The 19,050-nt window shown below is 37.7% G+C and overlaps 1 protein-coding gene across 1 annotated transcript in view; it reads right to left on the bottom strand.

The window, feature by feature from the left end:
- The window catches only part of COL19A1 (collagen type XIX alpha 1 chain), a 363,495-nt gene that overhangs the window by 210,896 nt on the left and 133,549 nt on the right, over window positions 1–19,050 (bottom strand). Inside the window, exon 13 of the mRNA XM_079939273.1 lies at window positions 1,217–1,270. Within this exon, the coding sequence (XP_079795399.1) occupies window positions 1,217–1,270 (54 nt within the window). The remainder of the gene's footprint in view (window positions 1–1,216; window positions 1,271–19,050) is intronic.

Here is a 19,050-nt window from a genome sequence, read left to right as displayed (position 1 = left end):
AAGAGAGTAAAGCTGTGGGGGGCTAGAGCCTCAAGCCGGAGTAACTCCTGGGGTGTTTCTCTCCCGCTCCCAGAATCCCTCTTACTTTGTCCACAGGCCCCAGGGACTACAATGTTCAGCCCCCCTTCCCACTGTGTGCAACCACCTACTGCAGACCAGGTGGATTTCATAGCACCTCTAGGGCATTAGGGAACTGGATCTAGCTTCCTTATTCTTTTATCCAGAAAGTAAGTAGTATGGTCCTTCAGAACCTTTCTGAAACACTTTTATGCAGATGAGTAAGGGAAACTGTGAGGAAAAAAATTTTTCATTGTGGATACCTGCCTTAGTAAAGTTAGTATATCTACAGTAAATGGTACCTCTGATGTCCTGAAGGGGGAGTAATTTACACTTAGAGGAAAGCCCAGATTTGGTTTATCCTCCGAACTCCATCATAAGAACCCACGTGAAGCTCCGGGGGGACAGCTGTCCTGGGCGGGGGTCGGGGGCAGGGTGCAGGAGAGGACTCAAGGATGTTCCCTGGGACAGGGACAGGAGCCCTGAGGTTGGGGAGTAGGTGCAATGGAGGGGGAGCGACACAGATACACATGGTTCCCTCCCTTCTGCCCTTGCTTCTCATCACTGAGATCGACCTCTGCAGACCCCTCAGTAGATGGAGATTGGGGGTAAGATGAAAAGTAACCTGGGTAAGAACACAGGTCACAGCAGAATACAGGCAAGAAGAAAAAAGAAAGAGAAAGGAAGATAGAAGAAATGCAAGCCAGAAATAGCAAGGAAGAAAGGGCTGTGAAGGATGAGTACACGTACAAGGCATCTAAAGCCAGGGAACTACCTGGTCATTACGAAACTAAAAATACTGGTGCCACATGTGTCCTTCAGCCATTTCCTAAGAAGGTCCTCATTTTTCTTCAGCACCAGAAGCTGGCCGAGGACCACATAGCTCCCCCTACCTGGTCTGTTTCATGCTCTTTGGCCCTCTTTTGGGCAGGACAGTCACTGTCTCTGTAAAGTTTTTTAAATCAATAAAGTCAGTGGCCTTTAAAAAAAAATAAATACTGGGGCTCCACTGAGCCACGTAAAAGACGACCTTGATTCTTGACTTTGCAATGACTGTGGCTAGTTCTTCCAAGCATAGTCAAGTCTCAGTAGCATTAGATAGTTAGCACATTTCAGCGGCAAAATGTTAACAGAATGTTAGAAAAAAAGTTAGGCTTACATCTTGCCCATTAACTCCGGCCAAACCTGGATCTCCTTTTTCTCCTTGTGCACCCTAGAAAGAAACAATTTATACAATGAAAAATGTTACAACTGAAAACCTTTACTAAGAAAAAACAAGGGACTTGCATTGTTTGGCTATTTATAACAACATGATTACTTCACTAATCCCTTGAAAGAAACATTGATTAAAAAACAATTCTGAGTCCTAAAACCGAAGAGAAGTTTAAAGGTTCAAAAAAAGTCGCATAAAAGTGATTAAAGAGTATAAATAGAACAAGGATTATTTTTTTTTTCTATAAGCAACAAAGAATTTCCTGGAGGGCAATTTGGCAATGTATATCAAGGGTCTTAACTCTGCTCATGTCATTGGGCCCAGTGATTTTGCTGCTAAGAATGTATCCTAAGGAAATAATCAGAGATGAAAAGTTTTAGGCAGTAAGATGTAGAGTGCAATGCTACTTATAGTAGTAAAAAGAGAAACATACTAAATGTCCAATAATAGGGAACTGGGTAGATAAATTATGGTATATAGATACAGTGGAATAAGCTGCAACCATTAAAATCATGTTTATGAATTTTATTTTATACTATAGGAAAGCTCTCACAATATAAAAAAGTAAGATACAAGTATCTGATTACCAAATTTAGTGAATAAATGTTAATCAATATCTATTTTTATTACTGTAAAGTTACAAATGTTCAAAATGGCCACTAATGCCATTGTTGATGACACATCTCATAGCTCCATATATTTTTGTCTGATTACTATCTGAAAGGTATATACTTTTATTGGTTCACCCTGCATAGCTACAGTATAATTCAAAAACTTAAAAAGAAATGCTTGTCTACCTGAACATCCACCTACCTACCTGTGCATAAATCTACCTATGGGTCTTAGAAATGCTATTGGAAGAAAACAAATCAGAAAAATAAAAATAAATAATCTATGCATGCTGTGACTATGGACGATTTTATTTCCTTCAGTATACTCTTCACTGTTTTTCAATTTTTAAACAAGAAACATGTATTATTTGTATAATATGTAAAGTGTTTAAAAATAAAAGAATATATTATGTGTAGAAAGAACTCATTCAAGTTCCAAGTGGATCACACATCACTCTGTGTGTGTATAGTAGTAATAGTAGTAGTAGTAGTTATCTCTCTCTGCTTTGTGCCACTAGGGTGATTTTATTCCCTTCTTTATATATTCCTTTGCTCTTCATTTTTTAAGGCAATAAACATTATTATTTTTATAATAAGAAAAGCAAGCAAAAAAAGAAAAGCAAGCACCTCCTGGGCCAAGATGGTGGAGTAGGAACATGAGCTCACCTCCTCTCCTGGGTACAACAAAGTTACAACTATTTATAGAGCACCTACCAATGAAGACTAGCAGAAGGGGTCTTCTACAACTAAAGATATAAAGAAGGAACCACAACAAGACAGATAGAAGGGGTGGAGACCCAGACCCATACCCCTGGGTAAGTGACCCACAAATGGGAGAATAATTACAATTACAGAGATTCTTCCCAAGGAGCAAGGGGTCTGAGCCCCACGTTGGGCTCCCCAGCCTGGTGGTCCTGCACTGGGAAGACGAGCCCCAGAACATCTGGCTTTGAAGGACAGTGGGGATCACGTTGGGAGAGCCATGGGGGCTGTGGGAAATAGAGACTCCACTCTTAAAGGGTGCACACAAAATCTCACATGATCTGGGACCCAGGACAGAAGCAGTAACTTGAAAGGACCCTGGGTCAGACCCACCTGCTGATCTTGAAGAGTCTCTCAGAGGAGAAGGAGGCAAGTGGAGCTCACCCTGGGGACACAGACACCGGCAGCAGTCATTTGGGGGAGCTCATTCTACCATGTTGACACTGGCACTGGGAAGCACAACTATGGAATCCTCCTTCTAGCTTATTAGCCCCAGGACCCAGACCCACACTGGCTCAACAGCCTGTAGGTGCTAGTGCTGGGACACCTCAGGACAAGCAACTAACTGGGTGGGGGCAAAGCTCACCAGCAAGCAGGCTGCCTTAAGACCCCCTGAGCCCACAGCTGCCCCTGGACACATCCCTGCCCACCAGAGGGCTGAAGATCCAGCTCCACACACCAGTGTGCAGGCACTAGACCTGGGACTCCCGGGGCCCTGCAGCCAGAGACCTGGGGCCTGGCCCCGCCTACCAGCCAGCCTGCTCTAGCTTCAGGACCAGCCTCACCCACCAGTGGGCAGACACCAGTTACAGGACACCCTGGGATCCGACCCCACTCACCAGCAGGCCAACACCAGCTGTGAGACACCATGGGCCACTCAGCCAGCTGCCCCAGGATCTGACTCCACTCACCAGCAGGCTGAAACAAGCTTCAGGACACCGCAGACCCTAAAGCCAGCTGTGCCAGGAATTGGCCCACTCTGGGACGCCTGGGCTCTGCACTTAGAGACCCCAAGACCTGGCTCGGCCTGCCAGTGGGCAAGACAAGGGTATGGGATTAAGAGATACAAACTACTATGGGTAAAACTGAAAAGCAACAAGAATATAGTGTACAGTACAGGGAAATATAGCTCTTCTTTTGTAATAACTTTAAGGAGAATATAATCTGTAAAAACACTGAATCACTATGTTGTACACCTGAAACTAATATAATATTGTAAATCAACTATACTTCTATTAACAAAAAGGAAAGCTGGGGTGGCAATAATTTTTCAGACAAAATAGACTTTAAAGCTATAAACAAGAGACAAAGAAGGACATTACTTAATGATCAAGGGATCAATCAAAGAAGAAGATATAACAATTGTAAATATATATGAACTCAACATAAGAACACCTATATACATAAAACAAATATTAACAGACATAAAGGGAGAATTGTAACTAACACAATAATAGTAGGGGACATTAACACCCACTTACATCCATGGGCAGATCACTCAGACAGAAAACAATGAGGAAACACTGGCCTTAAATGACACATTAGATCAGATGAATTAAACAGATATATACAGGACATTCCATTCACCAAAAAAAGGAATACACATTATTTTCAAGTGCACATAGAACATTCTCCGGGATAAATCACATTCTAGGCCACAAAACAATAATTTTAAGAATGAAATTATATCAAGCATCTTTTCTGACGACAATAGTCTGAGACTAGAAATTAACTACAAGAAAAAAATACAAAGAAACCACAAACACGTAGAAGGAAAACAATATGCTACTAAACAACCAATGAATCACTGAAGAAATCAAAGAAGAAATGAAAAGATACATGGTGACAAATGAAAATGAAAACACAACAATCCAAAAATCTATGGGATGCAGCAAAAGCAGTTCTAATGGGGAAGTTTATAGTGATACAAGCCTACCTGAAGAAACAAGAAAAAGCTTAAATAAACAACCTAACCTTATACTAAAGGAACTGGAAAAAGAAAAATGATCAAAATCCAAAATTAGCAGAAGGAAATAAATCATAAAGATCAGAGGAGAAATAAATGAAATAGACACTAAAAAATAATAGAAAATATCAACGAAATAAGAGCTGGTTCTTTGAAAAGATAAACAAAATTGATAAACCTTTGGCCAGACTCATTAAAAAAAAAACCAAAAAGATGGAGGTTCTAAATCAATAACATCAGAAATGGAAAAGGAGAAGTTACAACCAACACCACAGAAATATAAATAGGATCATAAAAGATTACTATGAACAACTATATGCCAATAAAATGGAAAACCTAGAAGAAATGGACAAATTCCAAGAAATGTATAATCTCCCAAGACTGAACCTGGAAGAAATAGAAAATATGAACAGACCAATTACCAGTAATGAAATTGAATCAGTAACAAAACAAAACAAAACTCAAGTCCAGAACCAAATGTCTTCACAGGTGAATGCTACCAAGCATTTAGAGAAGAGTTAACATCTATCCTTCTCAAACTATTCCAAAAACTTGTAGAGGAAGGAATGCTTCCAAACTCATTCTATAAAGCTAGCATCACCAGATAAAGATATCACAAAAAAGAAAGAAAACTACAGACCAGTATCACTGATTTAAAAATCCTCAACAAAATATTAGCAAACTGAATCCAACCATAGATCAAAAGGATCATACATCATGATCAAGTGGGATTTATCGCAGATGCAAGGATGGTTCAGTATTTGCAAATCAGTGTGACACACCACATTAACAAATTGAAGAATAGAAATCATATAATCATCTCAATAGATGCAGAACAAATTTTTCAAATTCAACATCCATTTATGACAAAAACTCTCCACAAAGTGGGAATAGAGTGAACATACCTCAACATAATGAAGGCCATATATAATAGGCCCACAGCTCAAATCATACTCAACAGTGAAAAGCTGAAAACATTTCCTCTAAGATAAGGAAAAAGCCAAGGATGTCTTCTATCACGACTTTTATTCAAGTAGTATCAGAAGCCCTACCCATAGCAATCAGACAGAAAAAGAAATAAAATCATCCAAATTGGAAAGGGAGAAGTAAAACTGTCACTGTTTGCACATGACCTGATACTATACATAGAAAACCCTAACGACACCACCAAAAAACTACTAGATCTCATCAATGAATTCAGTAAAATTTCAGGATACAAAATTAATACACAGAAAGCTGTTGCATTTCTATACACTAACAATGAACTATCAGAAAAAGAAATTAAGGAAACAATCTCATTTACAGTTGTATCAGAAAGACTAGAATACCTAGGAATAAATATAACTAATGAGGTAAAAGACCTGTACTCTGAAAACTATAAGACACTGATGAAAGAAATTGAAGATGACACAAAGAGATGGAAAGATATACCACGTTCATGGATTGGCAAAGTTAATATTGTTAAAATGATCATACTACCCAAGACAATCTACAGATTCAATGCAATCTCTATCAAAATACCCAGGATATTTTTCACAGAACTAGAACACCTAACCCCCAGATTTATATGGAATTAGAAAAGACCTCAAATTGCCAAAGAAAGCTTCCAAAAAAAACAAAGCTACACATATCACATTCCCTGACTTCAGATTATACTACAAAGCTACAGTAATCAAAACAGCATGGCAATGGCACAAAAACAGACACACAGATCAATGGAACAGGACAAAAAGCCCAGAAACAAACCCACTAACCGATAGTCAATTAATCTATGACAAAGGAGGCAGGAATATACAATGGAGAAGAGACAGTCTTTTCAATAAGTGATGCTGGGAAACCTGGACAGCTATTGTATATGTAAAAGAATAAAGTTAGAACATTTTCTCACACCGTATAGAAAAATAAACTCAAAACGGATTAAAGACCTAAATGTAACTCTGGAAACCATAAAACTCCTAGAAGAAAACATAGGCAGATCACTGACATAAATAATAGCAATATCTGTATGGATCTGTCTCCTAAGGCAAAGGAAACAAAAGCAAGGGTAAACTAATTGGAACTAATTAAACTTAAAAACTTTTGCACAGCAACAAAAACAAAAAAACAACATAATGAATGGGAGAAAATATTTGCAAATGATATGACTGATAAGGAGTTAACATCCAAAATACATAAACAGTTCATATAACTCAATATCAAATAAAAAAACAACCCAATTAAAAAATGGACAGAAGACCTGAATAGACATTTTTCCAAAGAAGACATACAGATGGCTGACAGGCAATGAAAAGATGTTCATCTTTCAATGAAAAGATGTTAGAAAAATGCAAATCAAAAGTACAATGAGACATCACCTCACACCTGTAAGAAGAGCTATCATGTGAAAGACCACAAATAATAAATGTTGGCAAGGATGTGGAGAAAAGGGAGCCCTTGTACACTGTTGGTGGGAATGTAAATTGGTGCAGTCACTGTGAAAAACAGTGACTGTATGGAGGTTCCTCAAAAAACTAAAAATAGAACTACCATATGAGCCAGCAATTCCACTCCTGGGCATATATCTAAAAAAACAAAAACACTAATTTGAAAAGATGCATACACCCCAATGTTCACAGCATTATTTGTAATAGCCGAGATATGGAAGCAACCTAAGTGTCCATGAACAGATGAACATATATAGAAGATGTGGTGTACACACACACACACACACACACACACACACACACACACTGGAATACTACTCAGCCATAGAAAAGAACGACATTTTGCCATTTGCAGCAATATGGAGAGGTCTGGAGGGCATTATACTTAGTTAAATAAGTCAGATGAAAGACAAATACTCTATGTTATCACCTATATGTGGAATCTAAAAAAAATAAAACGAATGAATATAACAAAACAGAACTAGAAAACAAACTAATGGTTATCAGTGGAGAGGGAGAGGAAGTAAGGGCACCATAGGGCTATGGGATTAAGAGGCACCAACTACTATGTATAGAACAAATTAACTACAAAGATATACAGCACAGGGATATATAGCCATTATTTTGCAATAACTTTAAATGGAGTATAATCTATAAAAATATTGAATCACTATGCTGTACACCTGAAACTAACATAATACTATAAATAAATTGTACTTCAATAAAAAAAAAAGAAAAAAGAAAAAGAAAAGCAAGCACCTGATTTTAAGAGATAATATTTTACAAGGAGAAATACACATGTACAGTCCCAATTAAGTGCCAGCAGCACAAACCACCCCAAAATGTGCCACTTTGGCATGTGGACTGCATTGAGCTAAAGGCAATTAAGCCCCATAAGACTCCGGAACAGCATTTTTCCCTCTCCCTTAATTGCCTAAAAGAATTTAATAGGGGGCTTGGCCCAGAAACAGAACTATTACCAGGGATAACTTTGTATCTAAAGAATTGTCTACATGATTGGCAAACATCTGCTTACCACACATATGCCCTTCTCGTCCTTCGGTGAGTTGTCTTCCTCCCCTTGCAAGCCTGGCCCGTCCCACTCCTTAGGTCTGATGGCGGATAAGCCTCAACTGCCTGACTGCCTTTGGGTGTCATATTTTTATGGGGCTTTGGTACTAAAACTTTCTTTTTCTCCTGTTAGTCTATCATATGTCAATTTAATTATTAGACCCGTCAGAGAACCTAGAAGGGAAGAAGGGAAAAGTTTTCTATCCCTACGCAATCATCTAAGACTATGTGTTATTACCATATTGAAAACACAGGAAATGAAGTAAAAATAATTTGATTACTTGCAATACAAGAAATACATATAATATATAGGATAAACAAAAGGCCACACAAACATATTCAGTGAAATACATTCAAGAAATAATGAAACTGAAGATGTTAAACTGGAAATGGAGGGTAAGGAGATGCTGCAGAGCTGGCTCTCCAGGCTCGTAGCCGCTGGCCACACATGGCTATTTAATAAAATTTAAAATTCAGTTTTTCAGTTTCCCTAGCCACATTTCAAGTGCTCAGTAGTGCCGACTATATTGGACTGCGCAGGATAGAATATTTACATCACCACAGAAAATTCCACTGGACTGTACTAATCCAGAGAGTGGCATATATGACAGAAAGCAAAATAGAAATTAAGAGGTTCAGAAATACCCAGAAGAAAATATCTAGTAAGGGGATCCAAAACAACACAGTGTCTAGATATCGATATAAAATGTATTCCGCACAAGTTAATAGAATAAACTGAATTCTTTGACACAAGAAGACAAATATAATTCCATAGATAGCATCATTGACTTTCAGAATGTAACTAAAAATGAATACAGTCTTTATTCAAAATTAATGGTTCTCATAGACAGAAAGCATAAGCAACTGTAAATATTAAAGAGATATGTGTCTACAAGGAAACGTGCAACTTGTCAGTTATAGAAGTTAAATAATAACAACAATAATATAGAGAACAGAGCCGATAGTCTGATGGGGTTTATGCGCATGGCAAGGGCACAAGAAATGTGGCAGATGGCTAAAGAAGAAACATGCCGCTTCAAATTGATCAGTGGCAAAAATGCAATCAATTTTAAAAAGTATTACATTTATTTATTTATTTTGGGCTGTGTTGGATCTTCGTTTCTGTGCAAGGGCTTTCTCTAGTTGTGGCAAGTGGGGGCCACTCTTCATCGCGGTGCGCGGGCCTCTCACCATTGTGGCTTCTCCCGTCGCGGAGCACAGGCTCCAGACGCGCAGGCTCAGCAGCCGTGGCTCACGGGCTTAATTGCTCCGCGGCATGTGGGATCCTCCCAGACCAGGGCTCGAACCCATGTCCCCCGCATTAGCAGGCAGACCCCCAACCACTGCGCCACCAGGGAAGCCCAGAAGTATTACTTTTAATATAAGAAGTAGGGGCCATGGTGATCAAATAAGGTTCATTAAAAAAAAGTCATTTACTTTATTATTATCACTGTCACCAACCCTTCTATAATGTTTACTATGTGCCAAGCACTGCTTTAAGCATCCTGCAATTCTATGACAATCTCGGGTAAAGATACGATTAGTACCCTCATTTTACAGGTAAGGGAACTGAAGACAGAGAGGTTAAGTAACTTGCCCAATGTCACACGACTTAAAAGGGGCAGGATCCTGATTCAACCCAGGCACTATGGCTCCACAATCTGTGCTCTAAAACTATTAAGCTCATTTGTTTTTAAAACAGACTGGGGATAAGCAAAAATACAATGCAGAAATCTGGTTTTCTGCAAATCAGGAGGCAAAGACTCTGACAATGCCCCTCAGGGTAGGAAACAAATATCAGCCAGGTACTATCACTATTGATGAGCTTGTAACTGGCAGAGGACCTCCCAATCGATCTCTCTCTCTCTCTCTCTTTCTCTCTCTCTCTCTCTCCTCTCTCCTATCAAGATCTCTTACTCTTGGCATCACTGACAATTCTTCCTTGCGAGGGCTCTCCTGTACATTATAGGATGTTTAGCAACATCCTGGCCTCTATTCACTAAAGGCCAGTAGGTAGCCTCTCCTGTACCCTACCTACCTTCAGTCTTAACAAATAAAATATCTCCAGATATTAAAATATCTCCAGATATTGCCAAATTTCCCATAGAGGGCAAAATTGTCTTCAGCTGAGAACCGCTGATATATATTATGAACATTTCATTTCATATTCATGATATGAAATGTTAGACGGAAACAATATGCTATATAAACACCATGGACTTTATTAGGAGTAAGTGCAATCTTGCATTAAAGTGAATTCTGGATGGGTTAGATAGCCCACTTAAAAATAAAAATGTTAAAGGAGCAGAAGAAAATATAAGTGAAACATAGCTTAGAACTCATGGTGAGTAAGGTGTCTCTAAGTATAGAAACAAAAAAAAAGAAATTCATAAAAAATAATACATTTGACAAAACACTAATTATAAACTTATAAGGCAAAAAGATAAACTAAACTAAAGGGCAAGTGACAAAATGGGGAAAAAAAGCATCATATGGTGGCTTAATGCTTAACATCATTAATACACAGAGCTTTTATCATTCATAAGAAAAAGAATAATATACCAACTGGTAATTGAGCAAAGGACACATCAGGCAATTACCCATGAGGAATACAAAAGAAATGCTAGATGACAATTACTAATATTTTAACTGGTATTAATTCATCAGGTTATATACTGGGACTAGGTGAGCTCTAAAGCTTCGTTATTGTAAATTCTATCATTCTTTGAAAGCAGTGGGAGTTCTATATCCAGACAGAAAAAAAAAGATATTCAAGCATTGCATACTTAAATCCCAAACAAAGTTGACAATAGTAACCAGCTGTTCCTTTTTTGTCCATTGAGAAGAAAATGATTGAAAACAAAACTACAGCATTCATAAGCCAGAATTAAAGAAAATTTATTTGACATCAGAGGTTGTTAGAGAGTAGTTGCATTTAGATTGTTTGTCAGTGTTAGGATAAATTCAAATGCAGAAGATTCAAAAACAAAACCAGTAGAACATCTCTGGAGATTTCTTTGAAAATACGATCATTCTAGTCTGACAAAACTTAAATGCAATCCCAACCAAAGGAAAGAGGATAAATGGAAATCAGATTACATTTAAGATTCTTCCCATACCCATTCTTTGATGAAACTATTTTCAAAACTATACCAAAATTTATGAAATAATGCCATTTGCAGCAACATGGATGGACCTAGATTATCATATTAAGTGAAGTAAGTCAGACAGAGAAAGACAAATATCATATGATATCACTTATATGTGGAATTTTAAAAAATGATACAAATGAACTTATTTATAAAACAGAAACAGACTCACAGACATAGAAAACAAACTTACAGTTACCAGAGGGGATAGCAGGGGTGGGTACCGGGAGTAGATAAACTAGGAGTTTGGGATTAACATGTACACACCATTATGCATAAAACAGATAAACAGCAGGGACCTACTGTATAGCACAGAGAACTATATTCAATGTCTTGTAATAACCTGTGATGGAAAAGAATCTGAAAAAGAAGGTATATGTAACTGAATCACTTTACTGTATACCTGAAGCTAACACAATACTGTAAATTAACTATACTTCATTAAAAAATGGTTTAAAAAAACTATACCAAAATTTAATATCCTTCGAAACAAAATCACAATGCCTTGGTATGCAAAATATTGTGTTCAGGAAACTAGTGAAACTCTTTTACAGAGTTTGGATTTATCTATTATTATCCACAATGCAGGTAGTTATTAACATTACTGATATTTCAATAGATAGTAGCAATAATACACTGGCTTCTATTCTGTGTGCTTTACTATATGCCAGGCTCTGTGCCGCGCACTTTACATAGAAAGGGCTTGTGGTACTTGTAGCAGTAACTCTGCAAGTTGCATGTTCTCATCCCCTTTTACTGATGATAAATCAGTAGCTCAGAGGACATATGTAACTTTCACACACCCAAAGAACTCCTCCTACTATCCCAAGTTATTTACTGTTACTCTGACCTCATAGGGACTTTCCTTCACTTGGTGTAATTTACCTTGTACCACATGCCCTAGCTCAACTCTCAGCTGAAACTGTGTTCAGTTCCTATGGACTCTTAGATACTGTCAACATCTAAGGGGGTGGGGGGAATTCAAGAGCCCTTGAAGCAATCCTCCACCAAAGGGTAACTGGAGTTGATGGATTAATGTGTCAGCTTCCTGTCCTATAGAGAGACAACCGTAAAGCACATTCTACAGGATTCCTCAGGGATCCCCAGCACGTCTCAGCCTCAGTTGCCTACAATGATAAGTGGCTAAAAATGTGCCTTTTTAAATTAGCTTTTCCCCATCCCTTTACTCCTGCTTCTTGAGACCCCTGTTAAATAAACTACCTGCTTCTAAGTCAGGAGAACCCAAGTGAAAACAGTGTCCATCAGACCCCAGTGTCTTCATTTCTGTCTGCATTCTTACTTCATCCACTCTTCTACCACTACTCTGAACACACTTGTTCTCCTGTCTCTCTGACGGAGCCAACCTCGAGTCCAACAGCCCACCTTCTCTCTTGTTCCTCAGCTGCTGAACAATCCTAGAGAAAGTCACACAACTGGGCCGGTAATGCCATTATAAAATCATGACCACTGACCTCATTCTAGGTCCTTACACTACTCCGTTTCCTTCAAACCTTCAGTATTAAGATTCCTGATCTTACCCTCGGGTGAGCATGGTGCCCAAGGAGAAAACTGACGCTGTCACACAAACTTTCCCTTAATGCCTTGAAATCTACAAATTCACTTACATCGATACCGTCCTCTCCTCTATGCTAAAGCATGGAAGAATTGTTTCATCCTCTGTTCCATCCCCCTGCTCCCACTGAAAGAGGTTGTTGAATCTTCTATTAAAACAAAGCCTCTCACTTCCCTCTCCTGTTGGTTTCTGCTTCATCTGCTCCTTCTATTTTCAGATAAGCTTTGGAAACAGGCTCTGATACCTCTTGTCTGCATTCTGTTACTTCTCACTCACTTTGCAGGCCACTCCAGATTGACTTGGACCCTCCCTGTTACTCAAAACCCGCTCATGCCAAGGTCTCAGGTGACCACCAGATGCCGTACAGTCTTTTTTTCTCCTTTGACCCATCGGTAGCATTTGATATCTTTTTGACCAAACCCTCCTAGAAATAACTGCTTGCTGAGACACTATATTTGTTTGGTTTTTATTCTACTTCAGTACCCACATTTCCTCATTTTCTTTTTTTGCTGCATCGTCTAAATGTTGCTTTTCCACAGGGATCTGCAGAAAACAGCTTCTTCTGTTTTCATTTTCAGCAGACTTTCCCGGTATAATCTCTACTTTTATAGCTAGAGTCACCATCTATATGCTGATAAGCCCCAAATTTCTACTTTCAGCCTAAATATCTTTTTAACAGATTTGTTAAGGTATAATTTATACACCATAATATTGACATGTTCAGTTCACTGAATTTTAGTAAATTTATATAGTTGTGCCATCACCACCACAATTCAAGATTAAAACACCCTCATCCAGAAAAGTTCCCTTGTACCCATTTGTAGTCAGTTGCCCATCATAGCTACAGCCCAGACAACCACTGATGTGCTTTTTGTCTATATTTTTGCTTTTTTTCTAGAAATTTCATATAAACAGAACAGTACCATATGGAGGTTTTTTATTTTTTGGTCTGGCTTCTTTGACACAGCATAATTCTGTTGCTACATGGAAAAGTAGTTCATTTCTTATTTCTCAGTAGTGTTCTTTGTACGCATATATCACATTTTGTTTATCCACTCACCAGTTTCCCGTTTTTAGCTATTCTAAATAATTCTGCTATGGACAATGGCATAAATATCTTTGTGTGGACTTGGTTTTTATTTCTCTTGGGTAAATACCTAAAAGTATAATAGCCAGGTCACATGGTTAAGTGTATGTGTAACTTTTTAGGAAACTTCCAAACCAATTTCCAAAGTGCCTGTATCATTTGCCATTCCCATCCTCAGTGTAAAGGTGTCAAGTTACTACTACTCCTCACCAGTAGTTGGTATTGTCAGTCTTTTTAATTACAGCCATTCTAGTCAGTGCATACAGTTATCTCATGTGGTTTTCACTTGCATTTTCTCAATAATTAATGATTTTTTTCATGTGCTAATTAGCCATTCACATATCTTTTTTTTTTTTTTTTTTTTGCAGTACACGGGCCTCTCACTGCTGTGGCCTCTCCCGCCGCGGAGCACAGGCTCCGGACGCGCAGGCTCAGCGGCCATGGCTCACGGGCCCAGCCGCTCTGCGGCATGTGGGATCCTCCCGGACCGGGGCACGAACCCGTGTCCCTTGCATCGGCAGGCAGACCGTCAACCATTGCGCCACCAGGGAAGCCCACATATCTTCTTCAGTGAAGTATCCATTCAAATATTTTGCCCATTTTTAATGTTTGCCTGTCTTATTACTGCATTTTAAAAGTTCTTTGAATGGTACATATGCAAGTCATTTATCAGATACAATTCGCAAATATTTGCTCCCAGGATGTGGTTTGGCTGTCTATTTTTGTCAAGGCATTTTCAAATTTAAAAGCTTTAACATCTTTATTGGGGTATAATTAACATACTGCACATATTTACTGTGTGCAGTTTGATAAGTTTTGACGTATGTATACAGCCATGAAACCATCACAACAATTAAAATAACAAACATTTGTGTGCTCTTTTAAAATTTGGTTTTTGTTTTTGCATTTCGTTAGTGACTATTGTGAGCATTTTTCCTGTGTTTATTTGTGATCTTTATTGTCTGAGTGTCCTTTTCAAATAATTTATTCATTTTAAAATTTGGATTGTTTAATGTTATTTATATATTTCGGATAAAATATATAAATTTATATTTATCTTTATCCTTTATCTTATATGTAATTTGCAAAGATTTTCTCCACTGTGTAGCTTGTTTTTTCATTCTCTGAGCAGAGTCTAAGAGACAGTTTTAATTTTGATAAACTCTAATATAACAACTTTATCTCTTATGGATTGGACTTTTAGTGTCATATCCAAGAATTTATAAACTTATTTATAAATAAATGGATAAATGTAATAGATAACATGGAAGATATGGATTGAAATTCTTCCTTTTTGACATGAATATCTAATTGTTCCAAAGGTTTTGTTGAAAAAACTGTCCATTATCTGCTGAATTGTTTTTGTACCTGTGTTGAAAATAAGTTGTACATATATATGTGGGGTTATTTTTGGATTCTATACTTTGCCATTGGTCTATTTGTCGGTCATTACACTAACACTACACTTTCTTAATTACTTTATCATAAATGTTGAAACCAGGTAGTTTTAATCATTCCGTTTTTTTTTTTCTTTCCACTGGCTATACCAGGTCATTTGTATTTCTGTATGACTTTTAGATCATGTTTAATGTAATTATCAATAATTACATCCTTCTACCTTATAGATGTATTTTATGTTTCATATAACATAACCTTGAACAGCACAGGTTTGAACTGCCTGGGTCCACTTATACGCAAATTTTTTTCAATTGTAAATATGTACAATACTACAAAATCTGTGGTTGGTTGAATCTGTGACTGAGGAAGTGCAGCTACAGAAGGCTGACTATAAATTTATACCAGAATTTTCAACCGCACAGAGAGTCGGCACCCTTAACCCCTAGAGTTGTTCAAGGGTCAACTCTGTGTGTGTGTGCGTCAGTGTAAACCTTTAACAAAATAAACTTAATATGGGGACTCTCTGATTTGTGTTATTATCTGGTCTATTGAAATGGAGATAAATCTACTCAATATAGGAGAACAGAAACAATTAAACACACTTCTTTTGTGAATTGTTAAGGCTCAAAGGTTTCAAATAAATTTTCAATATAATTAATTTTTCAGTTATTTAAACCGTTAAAATATCTTGTTTTCCATTCACTATTAAGAATCAGTAAGTTAAGAAATATCACTTTAAGCAAAACTCCTTTGCCTAAATGTTGTAAATTTGAAAATTAAAAGAATACACCTGCAGCATTCACTTGACTCTTGAACAACGAGGGAGTTAGGGGCACTGATCCTCTGAGCAGTGGGAAATCCACGGATAACTTCGAGTTGGCTCCCCATATCTGCTGTTCCTCCATATCTGAGTTTCCGCCTCCGTGGATTCAACCCACCACAGATGGCATAGTACCATAGTATTTACTGTTGAAAAACTCCGCAAGTAAGTGGGCCCACACAGTGCAAGGGTCAACTGCACTACTAACTCACATATATATATAGATTAGTTAATGAAAGGCAGTTACGAAAAAGAACTTTTCTTTTCCAAATAAGACATTCTTTTCTAACTTAAAGATATCTGTGACTTATCATCTTAATATAGCTTACAATCAGTACTAATTTAGTGCTTTGTTATTAGGGATAATGAGGATGATAAAGATGTGACTGATTATGTCTCTAGCAGCTAAATATATACTGAGAAACGTGATAGATTCTCAGAAACTGCCAAGCCAGAGCTTAATGTTCCAATTGTGATCTAGTGAAGTGAGTCTGGTGCTAGGAAACAGGAGGCCTGAGTCTAATTACACGTGTCTCTACAGCTGTGTAAAGTCTTTACCCTTATCGGCTTTTGGATTTTTAACTAGGAAAAGCAAATAACTTCTAAACCTACCTGAACACTACTGTTGCAATGCTGAGATGGAAGAATGTATACGTAAAGTGTTACATTATGAATTACATTCCCAAGATTCTTTTAAAATAATGACTTCCTGAGGCTCTAAGAATGAATAGAGATAAAGGCTGAGACAACTTTTCATTCAGAGACAAGTGGCCCTGCTTTTTAAAGTCTCAGAAAGAGTCTGTCTTGATAAACTTATTTGTTACGTCACAGATTGTTCAAAATTCTTTTATCTAAATGGATAGGAGCCAAGATTACTCACCTAAGTGCATTTGTCACATAAACCTAATTATGTTATCTCTCCAAGGAGGAGAAAGAACTTAATCTAACAAAATAACTTTTATAAAATCAGCTTATATCAATTTCCTTTAATAACTAAAAATGCAGATCTATTGATAATTATATTGTAAATTTAATTTGGCTCATATGTCATATAAGAAGAGCAAATCCTCTTTCAAGAAACACTCTCACTGATGTATCACAAACCATTTCCAAGGTCTAGTTGACAGTCCACTATTTCAAATAATTTTAGACACAAAATGTTAATATAATTAAAGAATCTAGATGGTCCTTGGAGTTCAAAATAGCAAGAAGTGGTCTATGCTTTGATTTACTGACAATGGCATAATTCTGGTTAAACAAACATGGTTTTACACGAGCTTAAGTCATCCATTATTAAGTTGCCTTAGCCGTGGCTGCCCAGTTAACTGGCTAATTGCTATGGTAGGAAGGCCACCCAACTGACATTTGTATGAGGTCTAAATTCAAGACTCTCTTCTTGAAAGCTAAATCTTTGGAAAATCCACTACTAGGCAGTGGTGTTTATGTTTGCTAATGTAGCCTCTGAATTTCCAGGTTTCTTAGAAACTGATTCTGTGGTACAGGGACCAAGGAAACATTCAAAGAACTGTTGTCATGACTTCTACAGATACTAACATATGACAGTAAACTAAAGCATCTGTAGAAATGGTCCCAGTGTACCATGATGACAAGATGGTATGCCACAGCCCACCCTTCCCACTGTGCCTAAAATTGTGGTGACTACGTTAGGAATGACCATTAAGAAGACACAAGTTATTCTCATATTGACTGATGGGGGTTGAGGGGGAGGGGGAGGGGGGGAATATGAATGAATTTGATTATAAAGAGGAGGGAGGCACCACAGCAGGAATAATCCTGGGTGATGTGACATACCAAGAGGTGTATCTTTGGGGAAGCCAGGCATGAGGTGATGTGTGAGCAGGTGGACAGAGCATAGGCAGAACATGAGGCTGGGTGGGATGGGAGATGGGCCCAAACTGAACGGCCTCGTCTCAGATGCCCATGGGCAGAGGCACACAGTGGGTCTCCCACAGATGTCTCCCAAATGAAGTATCATCAGGAAGAATTCTGAGTAAAATAATGGCATTTTAAATGACAGTCTCTAAAACTGATTTGGAATTCAAGTATAATGAATTCTCAAAACTGCCACATCATCTGTGTGTTAGCATGAAAATTTCCAAATTACAGCAATGTCTGCAATAGTATTACAGGCCTTTTCAAAATTCTACATTTCATTTCATTTTGCTGATGAGGAAAAGAGCTGAAACTTTACACTCATCTGGGAGAGACAGCTCAGTCCATTGCAGCTGCTTCCTGGGAATCCAGTGAGAATGACAGATCTACAAGGAAACCCTCTACAGTCATCACAGGCAAATCTCAACCAGACCAATGAATCACTGCTCCCATGGCTGTCTCTACCCCGCTCTTGGTCTGACTAGGGTGCAACCCTTCTTTGCTTGTTTTGGAAGTAGATCTTCTATAAACTTTTCTAGGAAGTCTCACTTAACTGGAGTTAGCAAGACATAAAGAGCAAAGAACTAAACATCAGCAAAATTATAACCTTTCTGAGCTTGTTTCTTTATCAGCAAACAGCCTAACAGTATCTTCTATCTCTTGGCATGATGTTGAGCTGCTGCCTGCAAAAGGTGCTTACAAACTGCCAGTAAATGTTACTTAGTTTTCTTAAAATCTACACATGTAATAAATTAATGTAAACATATGAAACTGTTACTTGTACTGTGGTTATATAAGAGAATGTCCCTATTCTTAGAAACTACACAATCAAATATTTAGAGTTAAGAGGCCATGATTTAAGTAACTTATTGTCAAATCATATGAAAAAAGCTATATGTAAATATTATTATATAAATATGTATAATATACAAATATGTATGTTATGTATAAATATATAATATAAAACACATAATCTATTACCTATATATTATATGTATTATGTATATTATTATGTAAGATAATATAT

The sequence above is a fragment of the Stenella coeruleoalba genome, assembly GCF_951394435.1.
Source record: "Stenella coeruleoalba genome assembly, chromosome: 12".
Classification (NCBI taxonomy): Eukaryota; Metazoa; Chordata; class Mammalia; order Artiodactyla; family Delphinidae; genus Stenella; species Stenella coeruleoalba.
Note: the sequence above shows the minus strand (reverse complement) of the source record. Positions and strands in the feature narration are given on the sequence as shown.